Here is a 23,303-nt window from a genome sequence, read left to right as displayed (position 1 = left end):
GTCTCTTGTAGTTTTGTTTAGGTTTTTTTTTTTTTTAAGGTTTCTGGGGCTACTTCTAGGCTACACAGTGAAATAGTGGAATTAGAGTCCTTGCTCGAGCATCAGGGGAAATTCCGCGTTAGCTGTAGCTAACCTATGTGTTCTTAGGAAATTTATTATCCTTTCAGAGTGCCAGTGTCAATAAATGAGCATCGTGGTACTTAATGTCATAGAATTGCTGCACAGAGGCAGGGTAGCAATGCACAAAGTAGCATAGCTGCCACTATTCCATGTGGAATAGTGAACCCAAGCTCAGGGAGTTGTTGAGGTCTATCTAATGTGTTTGCATTATGTTAGAAGCATGTGCAATCGCCAATATCAGTGTCTCGAAGTTATAAAAGGCTAGTTAAATACAAGGTATTTATATTTACTTGAGCATTCAATAACTTCTACATTTTAATAGGAATGTAAATTATTATTGTGTCTGAAGAGTTAGTCGTCTTTTCCATCCTTGCCCTCCCACCTCGCCTTTTACCGTTGAGCATTCGGTGTGACAGAACACACGGTTCAGTCTCTGAGAAGTGTTACAGAGATTAGAAGGCCTCAGCCACGGCATGTAGAGCCCCCACTGTTGGGGACCTCTCTGGCTCTCCGGGGCTCCAGTGTTATTTATTTACTTCCGCGTTTTCCTGCCCAGTACGGGAATCTCACAGGAAGGCCTGGGATAACAGGGCTGTTTTTCTTTGCTCTGAGGACGCATGACCGACTCTTTCTGCCGCTGTAACTCTAATTGTGGCATGCCGCCGTGTCTCTCCAGGCCTCTAACCCTGGGCAGTTTGAAAATGACAGTGATGCATTGTGGCAGCGAGGACAAGTTCCAGAATCTGTCATCTGTCACGGTCGAGTGGGAATCAACACAGACGCACCTGATGAAGCCCTGGTTGTCTGTGGCAACGTGAAAGTGACGGGGACCGTCCTGCATCCCTCTGACGCCCGGGTGAAGGAGAATGTCCAGGAGGTGAGTCTGGGGTATGCCAGAGGGCCCTGCCTCTGATGCCTTAATCCGGTGTCTGCGACTCCCCCGCCTGACACGCCCAGCCGGGCCATGTTTATGTGTCGTCACCTATTAGTGTGAAATGAACAAGAGGCTGGAAAATAATGATGGTTGGGTCTGTGGGGGCGTCGTTATTGGAACTGTAAAGCTGGTTTTGCCCCTAGAGGATTGGGTCCACCTAAGAGGCAGGGGGCAGAGGCAGCATGTCCCTGGTGTCACAGGTGGCTTTTACAGTTCCTGTCCACACACCAGTGTCTTCCTTCCATGCTGGGCATTTCCTGTTTCCCATTGGCACCTCTCCATCTGGATGCTGACAAAGACCTCTGCAGTCCCTTCCTTCCAGGGTCCCTTGTCCTGTCTCCACGAGCCTTTGTCTTCCTTGCGCTAAATCTTTGAGGAACACTTGAAAAGCTTCCCAGTGGGAGGCCTTATTGGGCCAGCCAACTTTGGGCCAGACATCTGGTATCTTGCTCAATTTAGGACAGGCAGTGTGGCCCAATGGATCTCAAAGTCTGGCCTGACAGTCCACTTCAAGGAAGATGCTTCCCGAGGCTGTATCAGCACATTCAGCTGTGACTTGGAAATGGGCCTGGCTGATCCCCGGGAGTCATTTGTTTTCTAATTAGTAGGGATAAGAGTGAAAAATTCTAGGAAGTTGTAGTAGCTCTGAGGGCCAAGATGATGAGGATGAGAAGATGGGCCACTCCTGATGCTTCCTCAGCAGCCACCAAGACCCCACCCTCTCACTCAGGTTTCTTCTCACAAAAGCAATGTTAAGACTGTTGAAAACTTTGTTTTAAGCTGTTTTTTCCTCCTTTATTTATTCCTTTGGCCACTGGAGGATCTCATCTGTTAATCATTGGCCTTTCTTCCAGACTGCATTCCTTTGCCAGTGCAAATGCGCACTGGGTTTTCTGAACTGGCTGCTCAGAGGATTCAAAAAAAAAAAAAAAAGGTTGTAATTGCTGACTTTCACACTACTTGCAAACCTGCTGTTCACACATCATTAGGGTCGCTGTGACCTCCTCGTTGGATGGGAATTCAGGACTGGAAAGTTCTCACACACATTTCCAAATATCAGTTCTGAAGTGGGAGCATTAGAGACACATACACTTGTCTGCATTTCTGGCAATACCAATGCAGACATGTCCTCACATCTGGCCACACCAATGGCGTATGAAGTCTCAATCGGAAAAGTCCCGGTGGAACGTCACAACTTGAGAACGTCCCCCACAAGCCTGGTTGCTATCACCAGGCTCATGCAGAATTTAGTTTCTTATATTTATTTTTTAATTTATTTTACAGGGCCTTGTATATCCTAGTCAAACATTCTGCCACTAGGCTACATGTCCAGCATATTTTATAAATAAATATGGATGGTTTTGCCTGCTTGTATGTCTGTCCACCATGTGTGTGCATGCCCACAGAGGGCACCAGCTCTTTAGAACTGGAGTTGCAGACAGTTGTGAGCCACCATGTGGCTGCTGGGAATTGAACCCAGGTCCTTTGGAAGAGCAGCCAGTGCTCTCTTAACCACTGAACCATCTCTCCGGCAGATTTCATTTTCATTTAGCAAAAAGTCATCCGTTTTGCTCTTGATGAAAGAAAATTTATTGTCTTAAATAATGTACTTCCCTGGAGCTTCTCAAATCCTTCTAGGAGGCTTTCTCTGGGTAAGGAACATATCCCTTCTCCCTGGACTCTGAGTGAGAATCTGGCCCCACCCACCCATGTCACATCTGCTCACAGCAGCCTGAGGGGATAAAGAGAATTGTAAGCTATAGCCAGAAGGCTGGACTTTAACCCAGAGATGTGCGGAGTCTCTGGCTTTGCAGTCTGTGACTAGAGAATGTTGAAATGTGAGCATTTGACCCACATCAAGAGCTTTGTCTTAGATCATATGTGGAACACTTTTTACTTGTATAATAAAACTAAGTAAACAGTAGATTTACTTGCACAAAATACACATTAATATGATAGATATATTAAAATTATCTCATATTAGAATGTGTTTTCCATCTTATTTTTGGAATGGATATATTCTTAAGACTGCTAGCGTCCCGTTTGCCACTTGTTACAGACACGAGATAGGGAATGGGAGTCATTAGTGGTCGCGTGGGTCCTGAACACCATCTTTTCCTCCTCTCTGAGTCAGTTTTTTTTCCAAAATTTTAAAGAGAAAGCCATCCTTCCAGGGTTTCTAGAAGGATTACAGACCATTTGTTCTGCTTGGTAATTTATACACAATAGAAATTTCTCACTCATAGCTCTGGAGGCTCTCCCAAGGAACCCCAAGATAAAGGCACCGATGGGCTTAATGCCTGCTGAAGGCTGCGGTTAAAGGCGTGCCACAGAGGTGTGCCCGGCCGCTGTTTTCACATGGGAGACAGATGGAGGGGCACAGAGGAAGGGGATCTGACCTACTGAGCTAGTCCCTTACCGATTTTGTTGTTTTGTTTCAAAGTCCCGTTATATAGATCAGGCTGGCCTTGAACTCACAGAGACGGGCTTGCTTCTGCCTTCTGAATGTAGGGAGTAGGCTTGTACAACCACACTCCACTCCTTATAGCTCTTCTGTCAATGCATGTAGAGACCCCCCATGACTCAATCCCCACTGTGGTGGTATTAAAATGTTTAGGGAAGCGATTGCTTTAGCTGTCTGGGGTCTGTTTGTGGTTCCATATGAATTTCAGACTTTTTTTTTCCTACTTCTGTGAAAATGTTGTAGGGATCTGGATTGGGATAGCAACCAATCTGTAAACTGCTTTGGTAGAATGGTCACTTTCATGACCTATTGTAGGCTCAGTTTTCTTAACAAATATATTTTATTACGAACTTATTAACCAAGCATACATCACTTATAACCCGGCTAACTGAAACAATAGAAGAGGATTAAAGAATACAACAACAAAACTGTAAGGATATCAGTTCCAAGGAATCCTGCTGGAACCTGAAGTAACCAGAACCCGGAACCTCCCAGGAGCCTGGGGCCCCGAAGCCTTCCTTGAGCGGTTCTCTCTAGGAGCCTCTCGAAGTGGAGAGATAAACAACCAAAAACTATCCCAAGTCTCCTAAGGCCCCGCCTCTACGTCTGGGCTCATTTACATATCTCCTCCCAGAGTCTGTTCACGGATCTTTTCAGCTGGCAACAATCAAGGTCCCGCACGAGGTGCTTCATCTTCTAGTGGATTAACATCACCTGTTCTCTCACAAGACCGATCCCTGTGCCACACTTGGGATCATAACAAAAACAGGTTTATCTTTCCTTAAACCTATGGCTGCAGGGTCTTTTCACTTTCTAGTGTCTTCTTCAGTCTCTTTCTTCAGCGATTTAAATTTTTCATGGCAGAGGTTCTTCACCTCCTTTGTTAGTGTTGTTTCTGGTCATTTATTATTTTTTTTAGGTATTGAAAAATGGAGTATTTTTTCTTTCTTTTCCAGCAAGTTCATTATTTGTAAAGACAAAAAAAAAAACAGTGATTTTTCTGTGTTGATTTTTGCATTCTGAAGTATAACTGCAAGCGTTCTCTACAAGAGTCTGTAGGATCTCTAGTATAGAATCATGTGACCTGTGAGTAAGGATAACGTGAATTCTTCCTATTTTAAAGAAGGAAGCTTCATTAAGCTTATAGCATTCTCTCCTCTTATTGCTGTGCCTAAGACTTTGAGCACTACACCAAATACCAGTGGGAACCCTTATCTAATTCCAGATTTTACAGGAAATGCTTCCAGTTTTACCCCATGTATAGAATGCTGGCTATAGGTTTGTTGTCTATAACCCACCTTCCATTTATTCCTAATTTTTCTGAGACTTTTATCATGGAGGCACACTGAGTTTTGTCACATGCCTTTTCTGCATCTGTTTGAGGGGATTTGTGATCTCTGTCCTTAAGCCCACTAATTCTCTGTGTTACATTTACTGATTTGCTTATCTTGAACCAGCCCTGCATCCCTGAGGGTGGAGCCCACAGAGCCATAATATGTAATTTTACTGCGTTCCTGAATTCAGTTTCCTAGCATTTGGCTGAGAATCTTTGCATCTACTGTCACCAGGGAAACTGGTCTTTGGTATTTTAGCTGCCTTTCAGTCTTTATTTGATTTTGGCGTCAGCATAACCCTGGCTTTGTAGGTTGGATTTGGTGCTGCTCTTTCTCTTCCTGGTTGGTGCTGGCAGAGTGCTGTGTCCCCCAGAACTACTACTTTGTAACTCCTGAAGGCGGGAGAGGGAAAGCCTTTCTTTCTTTCTTTCTTTCTTTCTTTCTTTCTTTCTTTCTTTCTTTCTTTCTTTCTTTCTTTCTTTCTGACTCCTGCTGCAGGCCCGTCTCCCTGCTTGCATTAGTATCCTTGGGCTTACTTGCAAGACTCTCGGAGTCAGGAGCCCCGTACATGTGCGAAGCTGAGTAGCGGATGTGGATTCAGGTGGTCCTGCCCTGATGAAGATTGAGACAGTGGCAGCGACAGTGCCTGGCAGCTACGCACCAGCGCGGTGGCAGATGGGGCGTGGACGCAGGAGAGGCAGGCAGTCTGTGTGGTTGGTGGCCACTGCAGATCTCTTTGTGGTAGGGCCTCAGGGATGATAAGAGCCGTGTTTGCTAGAAGAGGCATTTAAGGTTGATGTGGAAAGGCCCGGACCAGCACACAGGATCCCAAGCGGCCACTGTGGCTGCAATGGCGGGTGCCAAGTCAGACCTTGGAGGAAGTTCATTAGAGAATGAGGCACATGCTTGTCAATCAGTGGGTCCTGAGGTGAGAAGCTTGCCAGGGCAGGGCAGGGCAGGGCAGCAGAGCTGGTCCTCCTGCTTCCCTCACTACAGTCATCCACTCACTTAGAGATGGCTTCTAACCGCCATCTTACCCGGAAGTTGCCAGGTGATATATTTCTACTTGCCAGAGTAGCATTGATTCCACAATCCAGCTAATTTTCTAAAAGAAAACTCAGGGAACATACTGAAAAGTCACTGATTTAAAAAAAAAAAAATCAGACTAATAGTATTATAATTAGATATAGTTGGTTTGTAAATTTATTAAAAATGTCTTTCAAATTAAAGGGGATCTTTTGGATCAAGCATTTAGTCTTCAGGAAGATTAGCTTCATTATCTTGCTATCAGTTTTCTGGGGCCCAGCACATTCTTTTGAGGACTTGTCACTGACAGCTGGGGACATCAATAGACACAAGAGGTGGGGAGAAGACTTCCGTGCTGGCCTGAGCCCTGAGAGGCCTGGGGAGGGAGAGGAGGGAGACCCACTCAAAGAAACTTCCTCCTGCAAAATGCTCAAAGCAACTCAAGAGTGTGGGATCCCTCCTTACCTAAGGGCCGTCCTTGAACTAGCATCGCACGTTCAGTTTCTAAGTAGACGCTGGGCTGAAAACCCGTGCAGGACACCATGGTATCCTGAACAGACTCTCCAAATTCAGAGTCCTCAAATTTTCTAGAGAAGGGAAGGCAAGACCAGAGTAGGAGGCACTTTGGCCTCATACTTTAGACTCAATGCTCCCACCCCCCGCCACCCCCCCCAGGTCCAAAAGCCTTGGCCCTTTAACACAGTTCCTCATGTCACTGTGAACCCCAACCGGAGTATTATTTTTGTTGCTACTTCATAGCTGTAGTTTTGCTACTGTTATGAACCATAATATAAACATCTGTGTTCCCCTATGCTCTCCTGAGGGTCGTGACCCACAGGTTGAGAACCACAGTGTTAGAGGCTGGAGGTTACGAGCGTGGGTCTTAGAACTTTGCCTTCCCTGAGGAGAAAGGTAGATGTTTCTCCTAATCTCGTTGGCTCAACAGAAAGCGGCCGCCGCTCACTGTCAATCTTCCCAGCCTCTTGGTGTGTCACGTTGGGCATTGATTTGAATAACAAATATGCAAACAGGTGAGATTTGTTCTCCTTTAATTAAATCAGGTGGACACAAATGAGCAGCTGAGAAGAATAGCCCAGATGCGGATCGTGGAGTATGACTACAAACCCGAATTTGCATCGGCCATGGGGATAACCAGTGCCCACCAGACAGGTACAGACACGGGGTCCCTCTTTCATTTTGAGTTGTCAGCTATGAAGCATCTCGGTGTCTGTTTATCCTGAGCTTGTGCGCTGCGGGGCTTGACAATACCTGCCAATCCAACACATCCTCTGAGAAACCCACAGTCGCCCCAACAGGGAAGGTTGGAGACTGTGTGGGTTGCCTCTGCTTAACACCTCTGCCCTGCACCCCTGAGTCTTGGTGGAGTGTTTTGAATATAGTGCTTATGAGGTGAGGGTCCAAGGCCAGAGAGCAGAACAAAGTGCGTGAAATGGGGGAGCGCTGGGTAGTCAGGGGATGGAGTGAGAAGATGACAGAAGGGTGAAGCCAGGGAAGAGGTCATCTGCAGGGTAATGCGTGGTCCTCAGCCTGCGAAAGCCGAAAATAAGCAGGAACACCGAGGGACCAAAGTCTCCTGTAGGAATATAAGGGAGTCAATGCTTCCTTCTATGTATAGGGATTTAAAGGTACTTATCCACCCTGCCCAACATTGGGCAGGGACTTTAAGGAAATAAGAGTGAGAAGGAGGGGGAGGGAGGGAAGGAGTGGGGGTGCATGTCCTTTCAAGTCTGCAGTGGTCCTTGCCTCCGTTGTTGATCAAACCGAAAGCTGAGGTAAAGTTCTCTTTTCCAGAGCTCCACTCTGTTGTAGGAAGCCCTGTGCGTGTTTCTCCTGCCCCCCCCAACCCCCTTAACCCTGTTGGAGTGTTTTGTGTACAGGAATGATTGCCCAGGAGGTGCAAGAGATCCTGCCCACAGCCGTGAGAGATGTTGGGGGTGTCGCCTGTGGAGACGGGGAGACGCTGGAGAACTTCCTCATGGTAGATAAGGTAATCCATTGCTCAGTTGCTGTCTGCAGCCAGCTATGTGCTGTGGCTCGCTGCTGCTGCACCCCTCGGTTGGCAGCGAGCACAATGGGCAGATAGGGTTCACCCAGAGACTTGAAAAGGACCGTTCCCTGGGGGAAAGTTGGCACCAGTTATCACACGATATATTTCCAACACGTAATAACAGGAACAACGGCAGTAATAATGGTGAGCCCGTGAGGGGAAAGGACTATGCCGTGGTCAGAATTTCTTCTCAGCAGGGAGTATTGATGGAAACCTGGCCCAGGCAGAGTTCACTTTGTATGGCTCATATCAAAATAAGGTCTAGACAGCATGGGAAACCTTAATGAAAAGCTTGATCATACCTTGTCTTTAAGAGCGGAAAAGTACAGGTGGAACAATGGTTCAGTGGTTAATGACAGTGGCTGGTCTTCCAGGGGACCCAGGTTTGGTCCCCAGCATCCACCTGGTAGTCACAAGCATCTGTAATGGCAGGCCTGCACTCACGCGGCACACAGACATACATACAGGCAAAATACTTACACACACACAACATAATAAAGTAATTTAAAAGTAGAATAAAATGAAAGCAGACAGCTTATAACAAAACACTTGAGTTCTACTATACAAGGAAAATTGTAATTCTCCAAGGTGCTTCTCAGAATAGTTAAAATGGAACATAGTATTGCAATTTTTGCATAGATTTTTTTTTTCTTAATGAAATTGTGTTTAAATTCCACAATGGCACCATAAAGTAGGTCACTTTTACAATGCTGTTCATGAATCCTGTCTGTTTCACCAAGAGCTTGTTGGAAGTCTTTGATATGCAAAGTGCTCTCTGTGGAAGGATGCCCTCACTCCTCTCCATCAGGCCCCCTCGCTGGATAACAGGTCTAAGTCAGTCAGTTCCTCTCTTGCCAATACGGCCCGTGTGATTTGAGTAGTTCTATAACACCACGGCTGTCAACCTTGTGATACCCTGCTCCTTTGCAAGGCTCACAAATGATGCTGCCGCTGGCTGCAGTGGGCACGGAGAGCAAGACTGATTGCCAAAAGGGATTGATTGATTGATTTTTAGCAGTGGGCATGGATGTTTGAGTGGAGACTAATTTATAATTTGTCAGTTCGTGGCAGAGTGCTTCTCAAACTTCAAAGTGCACACACCCCACTGGGGAGGGGGGAGGGAGGGGATGTCTGACTAAAATGCACATTCGGATCTGACAGTAAGCGTGTTCCTCCGCGGCCTCTGCATCCGCCCCTGCCTCTGGGTTTCTGCCTTGAGCTGTGCGCTGGTTTCTCTTGGATGATGGGCTGTAAGAGGGAAGAAACCTTTTCTTTTCCAAGTTGCTTATGGTCAGGGTGTTTTACTACAGCAACGGAAACCCTGCCCACGAGGCCCTTCCCTCCCCAGGCTGGGTCCTGCCTCCCTTAACTAGCCGTACCCTTCTCATTCTCAAACCTGCCCAGTATGTTTCCACTCCAGAGCTGTGAGTGCTTTCTGCCCCGGAGACTCTCTCCGTGGCTGGTCACATGGGCTAGACTTCACTGCCCAGGCCTTCCCTGATGGTTCGTGTCAAGCGGTCGCTCTCTGCATCCGATCACTTTTGTTTGTGCAGTTCTGCTGGGAATAGCGTACACTCCTTGTTCATAGCAGCTTGGAGGGTGTCTCCACCTGACTGAAGTTATCTGTACATTTACGTGTTCTTTGCCAGTCTGTCCAAATAGTTGTATAACAGCTAAAATCTGTATTTCTCAAAAATTATTTCTCTAGTACTTTATTGTGGTTTTTGCCCTAGGGCTTAAAGCACTGTAGGGATTCAACAAATATTGGAAGCATGAAATAACATGTTGTGATGTCGGGGCTGATCCTGTCTCCACAGAGCCCCCGGCCTCTGAAATCGCATCCTTGAGTGCGCACCCCAGTGCCCTGCCACTCCCTTTCTGGAGGTCAGGGAACACACTTCTTAGTGTCCAGCATGCTGTGGTGATCCCGAGAAGGATGTATTTATGTCAGTGCTCCATTTCTGAATCTCAGCGAAGGGAAGAGAAGTGCTTATTTGCATAAGAAAATCCAAAGAAGTGATTTTTTTTTCTGGGAGAGATGAATTCAGATTTGGCCTTGAGATGCCAATCGAACACTCAAGAAGAAAAAAGTCCAGAAGGCTACGTGGGTTGCGGAGCTCCAGGGAGCGGCTGGGGGCAGAAAGGGGGCGGCAGGAAAGTGTGAAGATGCCAGGATCATGGACGAAAGTCGCAGATGAAAAGCCTGTGGCCAAGTCTGGCCCGAGGATAGTTTTCCTCTCATGGTTTAAAAAACTTGCAAATCCATTGCCTATATTTAAAAACCAGAAATCTTCCCGGACTCTTGTCTCCTGTGAAATATCAGAAGTTTTGAAAACATGGGGCCTCGGCGAAGCTCTCCAGCAGGGCTGCTATATCCCTTCACACTGCAGCTTCCTGTTATCCCTGTGGCTGTACACGGTTTCAAATCTGTGTAAAACAAGAAGCAAGGGGACCAGCGCGAATATTTGGAAGCGGCGTTCAGACGAGGCTGCAGCGCAGCCGTCCCCACCTTTCCTAAGGGCTGCGATCCTTCAATGCAGTTCATGTTGTGGTGACCCCGCCCCCCACCATAAAATTATTCTGTTGCTCCTTCATAACTGTAATTTTGCTACTGTTATGAATGGTAACGTAAATATCCATGCTTTCCAATAGTCTTAAGTGACCCCCAAAGGGGTCACGACTTGCAGGTTCAGAACCACTGCTGTGAGACAGAAGGGCACCCACAGAGGCTGAGAAGGTGGGGGAAATGATGAAAAGACCAGGCGAGGCCAGCACCGCAACCCCCAAGTTCAGAGGACCAGTAAGGAGGAGGGAGGAGACAGATGCGCCAGGAGGTCCTAGCTGGACTATGGAGTGGATACCGGATGCAGGCAGCCTTCCTGGTATGAAGCACCGCCTGGCTGGGTGTGAGACCCCCCACCTATTTCTCAACATTCGGAAAGCTGGCACAGGAGGATCGGGAGTTTCAGGCCAGCTTAGGCTAAACAAAACCCAATCTCAGCAAACAAGCAAACAACCCACCAGACTGTTGGCTGGTGCTCATCCATGGCACCCATGTGACAGCTGACTTTCTAAAAATTTGCTATGGTCATTGAGGGAAATTGGCTTTGCCTTTCTGCGTAGTAAGGACTTTGTGGACCTCTTTCTTAGGGGGGTACTTAAGAGTCCTCCTTCTGTGAGCTTGGTCCAGAATTCTATTCATTTACTTGTCTCTAATTTTCTAAATCTATCATCATGGCTGTAGGCCGTGATGATTATTTTCTCTTTCAGTGTTTCGGCCTTCTTTGTGGTGCTAATAACAATTTAAAACCCCGCCACTGATTTGTGCTTTGCTCTGATTACTGGACTGTTTCTCCACTAACAGAGTGGGTCTGTTTCCTCCTACTGTTGAGGAGAATTTCTAGCACAGCATCCTAAGTGTGTGATGAAGAAGGATTGATTCTGTGCCAATAGTGCGTGAGAAAGCCTGTGGGACTGGAGCAGTTAGTAACTGTGCACACGTACATCCCATGGCACACGCGTGTGTGTCAGAGGACCACTTATAAGAGCTGCTTCCATTCTTCACCATGTGGGTCCCTGGTTGTCAGCCTTTACCTCCAGAGCCATCTCCCCGGGCCAGGCGAGTCACTCCTGTCGCTGTTTTTCTATTAAAGGTGCTTCTCCCGACGAGAACCCCTATCCTTGAACTGCCCCACCTCCCCTTCTTGCTGATCCTCTTATCACAGCAGATTGTGGAACAGAGCTCCCCGCCGGGGGATGATGGGATGTAGTGACCACCTACATCAGGAGTGAAAGACAGACGCCATGTTGGTCAGGCGTGCTTGCTAGCCTGGTTTGGGTTCTGGCACTTACACGCTTTTTCGCAAAAAGAAATTGCCTTGCCGAGTGACTTCACTGTGTCCGTGTGCTCCTCCGTGCAACACCATGATTATTCTTTTCAAACATGAGCAGTAATTTTTATGGCATTTTAAAAATCACGACTATGAAGGTGTGTTTCAGCTGAGGCCACGTTCACAGCTGGACAGAGTGAAGGAACTGAATTCGCTTCAGCTGTTTATAACCAAGGGTGATTAGCAATAAGAAAACCTTTCCAAATGGTATATTCTTCTCAGCACTAATAAATTCAAACATTTACTTGGAGACTAGACATGTTTATGAAGAAAAAGTTCCACAAGTATCCAGATGTACATTCCTCGTCAAATATTCTCGGTGTGAACCCATCACTGAGGTAACGGGGTATTAAAAATCCACAACTATATTTGATCCTCCTTACAAGCTTCGGTGTGATCTTGTTGGACAATAGTCAGAATTTTAAATCTTTTGACAAGAGTTTACTTATCTTAGGAATTTCCATAAAGTCAGGACAGGCCATAATTATAATAAGAAAGGAGTAATAAATTCTCTCTCCATCTTTATTACTTCCCAAATAGGAAAATATGTGAATTATCTCCTTGCCCATTGGACCTACTACAAGATATACGGCACTGGAAAACCTGAGCCGAAGAAATTGGAGCTGGTCTTTTATCACTATTGACGAGTAACTAGGCATGTGCAGCCATTGCGCATGTCTCCTAGGGCGGTAGTAAAAGTCACTAGGGGAAGACATTGCAGGAAGAGCCGATAGTGATTTAGAGACAATTTTTGTCATTCTTCACCGACTGCTTTGGTTAGAGCTAAATCACAGTATATTGAGAAAAACCTTTTTGCAAGGAAAGGAGAGGCTGTACGCAGGGGCTGATGGGGAAAAGGAGAGGCCAGGCTGTACGCAGGGGCTGATGGGGAAAAGGAGAGGCCAGGCTGTACGCAGGGGCTGATGGGGAAAAGGGGAGGCCAGGCTGTACGCAGGGGCTGATGGGGAAAAGGGGAGGCCAGGCTGTACGCAGGGGCTGATGGGGAAAAGGGGAGGCCAGGCTGTACGCAGGGGCTGATGGGGAAAAGGGGAGGCCAGGCTGTACGCAGGGGCTGATGGGGAAAAGGGGAGGTCAGGCTGTACGCAGGGGCTGATGGGGAAAAGGAGAGGCCAGGCTGTACGCAGGGACTGATGGGGAAAAGGAGAGGCCAGGCTGTACGCAGGGGCTGATGGGGAAAAGGGGAGGTCAGGCTGTACGCAGGGGCTGATGGGGAAAAGGGGAGGCCAGGCTGTACGCAGGGGCTGATGGGGAAAAGGGGAGGTCAGGCCGTATGCAGGGGCTGATGGGGAAAAGGGGAGGCCAGGCTGTACGCAGGGGCTGACCCTCGGGAGCTGTAGGCTAGCACGTGGCCTGGGCGTGAGTTGAGAAGAGGCCATGGAGGATGCCTGGCAATGTGTTTGGGCTGCTGAATGGCCATCTACTGACCACGTGACCCACTGTAAACGTTACCGTGTTGCTTGCTGTCCTCTGCCCTCCAAGCTGAGTGAGCGGTCATATGTCATCCATTATGACTTAGAATCATGGAATCAGCTATTTTTAATCTTCATTGTTTCCGCCTTAGTTTTATTAAACAAAAGAAAATGCCTGGGACTGTATCACCTTAGAAGGGGTTGGATTTTTTTTTTTTTTTGGTCAGATCTTTTGTTTATTTTTAAAGAAAAAGATTTTAAATGATGATGATGATGATGATGACTTTAATGACGTGCATGTGTGTGCATGGGAGTGCAGGTATCTGAGGAGGCCGGAAGTCAGAGGCATCAGGTTCCCCTGGAACTAGCATTTTAAGCTGTTTAGAGCGGCCATGTGGGCGCTGGGACTCAAAGTCACACCCTATGGAAGAGCAGTATGTGCTCCTAACCACTAAGCTATCTCTCCAGTCCAGAAGAAGTTTTAATGTACACAAAATTGGAAGAGTAATTGTCTTACAGGGTTTTATTGCTGTGAAAAGACACCGTGACCCCGAGAACTCATATAAAGAAAAACATATAATTGGGGCTGGTTTAGAGTTCAGAGGTTTAGTTCTTTATAGTCATGGTGGGAAGCGTGATGGCATATGGGTAGAAGGAGCTGGGAGTTCTATACCTGGATCTGCAGGAAGAGAGAGAATGATGTTTGGCTTCAGCATTTGAAAGCTTAAAGCCCACCCCCAGTGACATATTTCCTCCAGCAAGGCCACACCCACTCCAGCAAGGGCACACCCACTTCAATAAGGCCACACCCACTCCAACAAGGCTACACCCACTTCAACAAGGCCACACCCACTCCAACAAGGCTACACCCACTTCAACAAGGCCACACCTACTTCAACAAGGCCACACTCATTCCAGCAAGGCCACACCTACTCCAACAAGGCCACACCTCCTAATAGCGCCACTCCTTCTGAGCCTATGGGGCACACTTTCATTCAAACTGCCACAGTGAAGAAAACCCACACCTGTCTCACACAGGCCCCATAGTAGATCAGCTCTTTCTCTCATTGCTGTGACTCGGGTTCAGTACCTGATGGTGGGGAAGCTCATGGGAGCAGGAGCATGAGGCAGCAGTGCCTCGGGGTCTTCGTGAATGAGGAAATGAAGAAATGAGGACACAGGCTGCAGGTAGCCTGGGCTATCCCCTTCACAGGGCTATCCTCAGTGACCCACTTCTGAAATCTCTGTGCTTAATATAGCACCACCAATCAGGTAACTAGGTGTTTAAGCACGCGAGTCTATGGGTATCACAAATTCAAATCCTAACAGGCTACAATTTCTTTTTTGTTTGTTTGTTTTTGTTTTTCGAGACAGGGTTTCTCTATGTAGCCTTGGCTGTCCTGGACTCACTTGGTAGACCAGGCTGGCCTCAAACTCACAGCCATCCGCCTGCCTCTGCCTCCTGAGTGCTGGGATTAAAGGCGTGCGCCACCACCGCCCTGGCACAGGCTACAAATTCGTATCTTTCTCCAACTAAGTTGTTTAAACTGAGTTCCAAAGACACTTTAACGTATTTCCTCTGTCTGTCTTCTCTCTCCCTCCCTCCCTCCCTGTCTGTCTGTCTGTCTGTCTGTCTGTCAGTCTCTCTCTCTCTCTCTCTCTCTCTCTCTCTCTCTCTCTCTCTCTCTCTCTCTCTCTCTCTCTGTTGTATAGCACATGAATCTAGAAGCCAGAGGTCAGTCTTAGTTATTTTTAGAAGTACTGCCAACCTTGGGTTTTGAGACACCACCTCTCATTGGCTTGCTGATTACTCTAGCATGTCTGTCAGTGAGTCCTGGGGATTGTCTGTCTGTCTGTCTGTCTGTCTGTCTCTGTAGAGCTGGAGTCACAACGCATATCACCATGCCTGCCTGGCTATTCCTCTCCCCTTGGGTTCCAGTTGTCTGACGTACACCTTTGCCATCTTTGTCTCATGGCCTGACTTACACCTTTGTGCTTGCACAGCACAGGCTTTTTCTGAAAAGGGAGGACCACTGCCTAAAAAGGGGAGGATCACTGCCTAAAACGAAACTGCTATACCATGGTCATGCATAACATTTTACCATAATTGGTGCTGAACTTTCACAAGTGTTTCTGTTTTGTTTTTACGTGCATGCGACACAAAAGGAGTACATATGTCCATCTGGTTTGGGCAGCTATTGAGAATCATTTTCTATTAGCTCTAGTGTTTTATTGGGGGTAGAAAACAGTGATACTCTCATTCTTTATTTAGTCTTTAGCAGTCTAAAAAAAAAAAAAAACCAAAAGAACAGCTTCCTTACAAGACATGTAGTTGGCATGCAACTGAGGACGCAAAAGCTTCTTTCCTTCCTTTATGAGTTTTCTGGAAAAAAATAGTTAAGCCTCTCATATTTTCTAAAGACAACCAATAAAACGTTTTCAAACTGGGTATGACTGTGGGGCTTTAAAGCACATTTTTCTCTTTGATCTGTTCCAGCACTCTCTGTCCCTTGATGGTCTCTGGCTTCTTCTGGTGGTTCTTGCTTACCGTGACTTAGCCACAGTCGTGGGGGCCATCCTCTGCTCTGACAGTTAGCTGTCTCACCTTCCACTTGTGTCCCGCCTGCCCCAAGCCTGGGGCTGCTCCTCCTCCCAAGGCTCCCGGCTCCCTTCAGTGGGTGGTGTTCACAGACCACAGTCAAGGTGCTTACTGTTAGTGCATCAGGAATAGATCAGGAATCCATGGTGACACTTATAAAGAGTTGCTAGACTTTTACCTAAATTTTTGGCTTTGTATTTATAAATATAAACATGTTGTATCATAAATACTTAAGAACTCAAGGTGTTTAGCATACTCATGTATCTGCTATACTCAATTAGAATTGTGTATTGCACATGTGTACACAGAATCCCTTACATGCTGATGATTTTTATTTTGGTGTGTGGAATATATCTTTCTTAGAAGGATTAATGAATTACTGTTTTGAAGCCATATTTAAAATAAATCCTCTCTGTTAGGTTCAACCAGAAACTCGATAGCGCATCATGTCCATTTCTTTACTTTTTCTTATCAGATGCCTTTTTGGTATAATTACCACCATTTTTTTTTAAGTACCCACAGTATTTTTTCTCACTCTCTGTATTTTATTGGTTTTTTTTTAAAATAGCCTTACAAGGCAATAGGATTCTAAACAGTGTTTTTGTATGTTGTTCATTTGTTTTTTTTCCCCAATCCCAACTCCCCACTTACCTTTCCACCCCTTTCTTGCTGTATCCCTTCATCCCTAGCTTCTCCCCTTTACCTGTGCTTCTCCCTTTAGCTGTGCTTCTCCCCTTTAGCTGTGCTTCTCCCCTTTAGCTGTGCTCTGTTGCCCTCCCCACCTCACTCCCTCAGAACATCCTTTCTTCCAGTCACACTGAGCCCCTTTCGAGTTTCTGGTCTTTACACATATGTTCTCCCACCTGACACCGTGTGTGTGTGTGTGTGTGTGTGTGTGTGTGTGTGAGAGAGAGAGAGAGAGAGAGAGAGAGAGAGAGAGAGAGGGAGAGAGAGAGAGATCAATGAGAGGGTAGATTTATATGTGAATGAGAATATAAAGTAAAATACCCACATTATTTTAAAAGCAAGTTTACATATGTGTACATATATGGCACATATATAAAATGAATAGAGCCTGGCTTTATTCATTTTTACCTGCCTTGGTTCTTCTTTCCCATTATGTATAAAAATTTTAAATTATAATTTTTATGTTTTAATATGAGAAAATCTACACGTTTTGTATTTTCCCCTCTTTTTTAGAGATAATGGATCATCTGAGTAGCCCACCCTAATTTTTTTTCTTCTAACACCGTCATAATCTTTGCTGTGCAATAGGACATGAAGGTTTCTTCATCTCTCCTAAAGTGGAGCTGCTGAGGTGCGGCGGGTGTTCGAGTTGACATCCGCCCACCCCGCCCCTTGCATTTTACCAGCCAGTCCAGGTAATAGACTTCTAGAAGTGGCATTACTGGCTCAGAAAACAAGCACACATGCAGCTCTGCTAGGTGACTGCAAAATTCTGCTCCACTGCTTACCTTATCACTAGGTTTTTAAAATAGATTTTTAAAAGAGGCTGCCTGATAAAGGATTTTAGGGGAAAACACTATTTAGGGGGGTAAATTATAGAATACAGGCAGGCATGCGCACACGCATGCACGCACACACGCACGCGCGCGTGCACGCGTGTGAGCACACACACACACACACACACACATAAAGCAAGCATAGGCCTTAGAGACGAACCTGTTGGCGCTTAGCTTCTCAGCGTTCTGTTTTTCTAAGCTGCTACCTTGACACCTCCCAATTTGCCTGCTGTGCTTGCTACTTAACACAGAATGGACACAATGCCCACCCACCTTAGCCCCTCCATTTGAGTAGGGAAATGGCAAGCCACACCCAGTATGGCCAAATGGCCAAGTGACGTGATCATAGGGCTTCGTTAGCTCTCCATGGCTGGCCGGGACTCAAGAATGTCCAGTGTTTCTCAAGACAAATGTGTCTTTAAAATTGCACAAATTGAACCTCATCTCTGGAATAGTCAGCTTTGATCCCCCACTATATTAGCATATAACTGTTGTCCCCGCTGTATTGGCATATATGTGTTGTCCCCGCTGTATTGTCATATATCTGTTGTCCCCACTCTATTGGCATGTATTTGTTGTCCTCACGGTATTAGCATATGTCCATTGTCCTCACTGAATAAGCATGCATTCGTTGTTCAAAATAATAGGTTTAATTAATTCATTTCCATGCCTCATACGCCATACTTTGCTTCCTTTTTCGGTGATTGTTTTCCAGGATTTGAAACCATGAAAACTTCAGTTTGCACGAGCTCCCCAAACACACAATCCCAAGTTTGACTTTCCAACCATAGATAAACTTGAGTCCTTGGCCTTGGGGCTCTATACTCTGTGGGAGTGGGCTGCTCTATCAGCAAGGCACTGAGAAGAAAAGGAGAAAAGTCATGGGGTCAGGGTGAGATCTGGCAAGAGCTTGCCAGTGCTCTTTATCATGGCTAAGATAGACACATGTGTTCATCAGTACACCAGTACCTTGTGGGTGGGACCAGATGTGGCCTGGGCATCCTGGTCTTGTGGAGTTCCATCTTTCTTTGTCTCTTCAGATGTTTTAGTGTCTGCCATTGAACAAAAGGGATTAGGTGTGTTTTAAAAATTCTGTTTGAGAGTCAGGTTAAAATTCAAATTATATGTGATCATTCTGGAGACATTAAAGAAGACAATATCTCAAGAATTATCATCTCATTTATAAATGAAGAAGCTGAAATCTAAAGAACTTATTACATTTTGCCTGGTGGCAGAACTCAGAGAAAAGCCACGATCTTTAGAGTGATGTTCTTTATTTTATTTTTAGATTTTATTTTGGATACATGGTCTCCATATGTAGCCCTCTGGTTTAGAACTCACTTTACAGCCCAGATTAGCTGGAACTCACAATCCTCCTGCCTCAGCCTTAGGGTGTTGGAGTTACAGATGCATGCTACAACACCTGGCTAAGCCTCCTTCGTGACCTGAACAATTTGGTGCAGGAAGAACTGCAGTCACTTCGTAATAGGATTTAGCAACAAGCACACAAATCAGGCCTCGGAAATCTGTTCTCACTTTCTTTTTATGGGTTTTAAACATAGCACAACAGCCACAGAAAATATGTCTTTGAACTTCAAACTTGACAGTGTCCTCCAGTTCCATTTCCTTACTTCGGTTATAAGGACATAATTTCATTTTATTACAAATTGGTCAGAAGCAGTTTTACGGCATAGCTGGCAGTCTGGGTAGCCTGTTCTGAGTTTCAAACCACTTCAGATTTCTCCTGCGTGAACTTGACGTTGCTGGCACACAACGGTTTCCAGCGGTGGCTGCCCTGGGCTAGCGTGCAGACAGTTCCTTGGTAGCCTTAACCTCTCCAGCTTTGCTGCTTGTGTTGCTTTCCTTCCTAGGACCAGATCTTCATGGAGAACGTAGGGGCAGTGAAGCAGCTCTGCAAACTCACCAACAACCTGGAGGAGAGGATAGAGGAGTTAGAAATCTGGAACAAAAGGCTGGCCAGGCTGAAGCGCCTCAGCAGCAGCTGGAAGTCCTCCCTCAGTGAAGCCAGTTCCATCAGGTAACGAGCAGCGTCTCCTCAGGCTACCTGCCTGGCCTTGCCAGTGTAAGGGCAGTTATACTTCCTGACGCTGACGTCCCCAGTCCCTCCCCTGGAATATTTTAGGATGCAATTTGCCTCCTGATAATTTTGTTACTCTTTCTGCTGGTGCTTTTAAAGCAAAAATATGAGCCATCCACTTGAAGCCTCAACCATTAGAGGAAGTGATAAATATTAGCAAAAAGATGTTTTCCACTTCAAGGAGGAGAGGTGGTCATTTCTAAATTTGCAATGGGAAATCATGTTTGGTCCTCAGGGGGGAGTCATTTTATAGTTTGTTTTTATTACTTAAGGAATTAAATGTACATTTCCAGGGCTCCAGTTCTTCTTTTATTTTTTTTTAAAGGACAAAAATAATGTTAATGCATTCAATAATGCTTAGTAAAGAGTTTTTTTTTTCCTTCTACAAAAGAACTCCAATTGCTTTGACTTTCCTTTTTTCAAATTATCACTGTATGACAAAAGAAAAGTCCTGCTGCTGTGTTTGTGACAGCCTGGGCCATTGTCATATACCTCCTAGAGTGGCATTTGAATAGTAATCAATTTTTTTCTCTTTCTCTCTCTCTCTTTTAAAAGCAAATTTAGCAGAGCTGTTAGTACATCTTCACCAAGAAGAACCATTTTCAAAAAACCCACCAAGGTAAACAGACTGAGATGGGAACAAACAGAGGGGGTGCTCTCTACAGGAACAAGAAGTCCTAGAGGGGCTTCCTGGGGTAGATCTGTGTCCTCGCTGCTGGGGGAAGGTGGGGGGCTGAGGCAGAAAGATGGAACCGGCAAAGCCTGCAGTTTATAGCCTGAGCTATAAAATGAGTTAAGGGTTAGCCTGGGTAACTTTGGAAGAGCCTGTCTGAGAAACACGGAAAACTGGCTGCGGGAGTAGCTCATGGCAGAGCACTTGCCTCACACAGGAGCGGCTCTGTTTTCAATCCACAGTAACAAGGAGCACACGATAACACACATATACACATACATAGACATGTGCACACACCTGCACACACACACACACACACACACACACACACACACACACACACACACGAAATTGATCAGCATCTCCTCCATGGTCTGTTTCTCTCCTGGCCTGTCACATCCTTCCACAGGTGTTAATAACTATTAGCAGGTTTTTTGAACCACAGGAGCCTAAAGAAAAGGAATCAAGAACATGGCCAGACCACTTCAGAAACAACCTTCCAATTACTGTTTACACGAACCCCATCTCGTGAAATCCAGCAGGCTTTACATGAAACATCAGCACCCACACATAGACGTCTTTACACTTACGTATGCACATACTTATGTATGCACACGTGTATTGCTGTGAGACACTATTCCTGGGGAGACATTAACAAACAACTGCTCACCTCAGATAAGGAACCAAGGACAGGCCAAAGTATGACTATCACCAGAGTCCAACTTAGGAAACCACTGAGTTTTATTGGGGTATGCCTCTGGTGAGAAAATTGGTCCTCCTGTGCCTCCTTCTTCTGTCTCCAAGTGTGGATGGACAAGGCATCTTGCTCAAAGCATTGCTGAGGGTGATTGTGGGAATGCTGGGTATTAGTGTGTGTGAAGCACTCAGACGTGTGCACACCCATAGTTGTCAATACGTTTCAAAGCCACTCTCTTTGTGGGTCTCGTGACCCACGTGGGTCTCGTGTAGCAGAAATGGTCCAGGGAGTCTGATAAAGTGCAAGTCGTGATGCTCTGTTCATCCTTGTGCTGTCTCCGTATCACTCTCTGTTTCCATGAAGTTGGCTTTCCCTTGCCTGTCCCTGCCCACTCTCTAGGTGACCTTTGCTCCCAGGGGCTTCCTTGTGGGCAATCCATACACATGGGTGTGAAGTGGGGCTCGTAGGCTGGGTAGGGACTGCCCACGTTACTATGAACAACACGATACCATGATCAACATACTATGGTATGCCACTATGGACAGTTAGTGGTATGACGTGACTAGGACCACACAGCTCTCAGTGCTGGCTGAGACACATTCTGGAGGGGGCAACAGTCACCTCCATGTAGTGCTAATGCAGTCAACGGGACTTACCCTCTGTCTCTCTATTTCTCTGTCTCCAAAAGGTAGGCAGCTGCTCTATGCAGTGGAAGGGGAACAGAGAGGCCCTGGCAGTTCAGAACACGTAGAAGAGAAGGGGGAGGGGATGAGGGATGGATCCAAATACCTCACCCCAAATAAAGCCTCTTGAGACAGAATTTGCCAGGGCGTTTAGATTTCTGACAGGCTCCATAGTAATTCTTAGGTATATTCAAATTGGAGAATTGTTAAACTGTTGAGTGGACACTCCTAATAACTTAGAGAGGCACTTGGGTATGTATTATTTTAACATATAAATTGATATATTATGCATATATTTATTTTAAAAATATATTTAATATAATTTAATAGATTTTTAATTTTAATATATTTTAACTCCTATGTTAATGGTAAGGAAGATGAGAGTCAACAATATATGTAAGACTTGCCTAGGACTTGACTGTCAGTCATTTCCCAATGTGTGGCCAAAGGACTGTGAACAAGGAGATTTAAAACAATCCAGCATCTGGAAAGAGTGGTTATTTTGGGAGGGAAATCACTTGTTCTATGAATAGTGATATTAATTCCAATAAAATTCATCAAACTCCATGCAGCCTTTCCTCTGTAGGGCAGCAGTCAGACATCCTCGGAACTCTCACAGCGAGGCGGAGGAAGGCTTGTGATGTCCAGACTTGCTTCCAGTGACGTTCATGGAAAACCGGGTTCTAATAGCTCCCAGGCCTGTGTGCTTCTACACTGGAGACCACGTGCCTTAACCCGAAACAAGTCCAAGAAATAGCTAAAGGCCAATTTAAAGCTCTCTCTTAGTTGTTTCCACTCCCGTATATCCCGTATAGTCCAAATCAGGATCGCACTCTGTGTGGTGAGAGGGACGGGAACAGCGCGCCACATTGCAGTTGGGAGCCTCCCACTTGGGCAGCACTGATCAGAGCAGGCAGCGACCCCTTCAGCTCCGGCCTCTACCAGTGTCACAGCTCCTGCTGCACAGCTGTAGTTCTTGTCCCTTAACCCCGTGTGGCAGTTTTTACGGAGCTATGTGTCTGCCGTAAGGTGTTTCATTACTTTCCTAGCGACAGTAGTTACCGATTTTCATATCCTCTATGGCTGTACATAGCAGCAATCAATAAATATTCACTGAGTGGATGGAAGAATAAAAATACACGGACCCAGAGCTGACACGTACACACCATGAGGTGTGCTTGGTAGGATTCTGTGCCATGAAATCTTTCCTATGCGCTCCCGATAGTCTCCAGTGGGGCTTTATTCCTTCGTATCTGGGGGAACTGGGATCTCCTTAGTCCCTTAGAAGATAGTATCTGGGCTCATCTCCTAGGCTGCCTTCTTTCATAAAAAACTAGCCTGGTATGCAAGACTGTTCTGGAGACACCGGGGAAAGGACCGCTGCTGGAGCCTGTGACTCTGGGGAAAGGGAGGCATTGGGTGAGATTGCTGTGCTCAGAGAGGCAGGGGCAGAGGGCTCAGATGTAAATTGAGGCAAGACAGAAGCAGTCACCCCCCTGGGGGTGCAACACAGATTTCTGCGGGCGCAGGGCTTCAGGGCACACAGCTGCTGTGCTGACCCAGCACTGTTCCATTTTTCACAGGTCTCTTTCTCAGGAAGGAAACAATCCTGTCCGAACTGGGTTTTCCAGACATTGGTTATAGCGCTAATTGCTGTGATGACGTTTTGGTAAGAAAACTTCAATGTGATGCTTTTTTTTTTTTTGGTCATTCTTTTCTCACATTTGAACCGGGGACTGACCTCTTTGCTTTGAAGACAAGGAG

At 46.1% G+C, this 23,303-nt stretch overlaps 1 protein-coding gene across 1 annotated transcript in view; it reads left to right on the top strand.

Moving 5' to 3' along the window:
• MYRFL (myelin regulatory factor like) overlaps nt 1-23,303 on the top strand; it is a 66,038-nt gene that overhangs the window by 22,219 nt on the left and 20,516 nt on the right. Inside the window, exons 9-14 of the mRNA XM_084795357.1 lie at nt 797-997; nt 6,940-7,048; nt 7,777-7,886; nt 19,260-19,426; nt 20,042-20,105; nt 23,123-23,208. Of these exons, the coding sequence (XP_084651483.1) occupies nt 797-997; nt 6,940-7,048; nt 7,777-7,886; nt 19,260-19,426; nt 20,042-20,105; nt 23,123-23,208 (737 nt within the window). The remainder of the gene's footprint in view (nt 1-796; nt 998-6,939; nt 7,049-7,776; nt 7,887-19,259; nt 19,427-20,041; nt 20,106-23,122; nt 23,209-23,303) is intronic.

The sequence above is a fragment of the Acomys minous genome, assembly GCF_964271855.1.
Source record: "Acomys minous genome assembly, chromosome: 9".
Classification (NCBI taxonomy): Eukaryota; Metazoa; Chordata; class Mammalia; order Rodentia; family Muridae; genus Acomys; species Acomys minous.
This window is presented reverse-complemented; position numbering and strand designations above follow the sequence as displayed.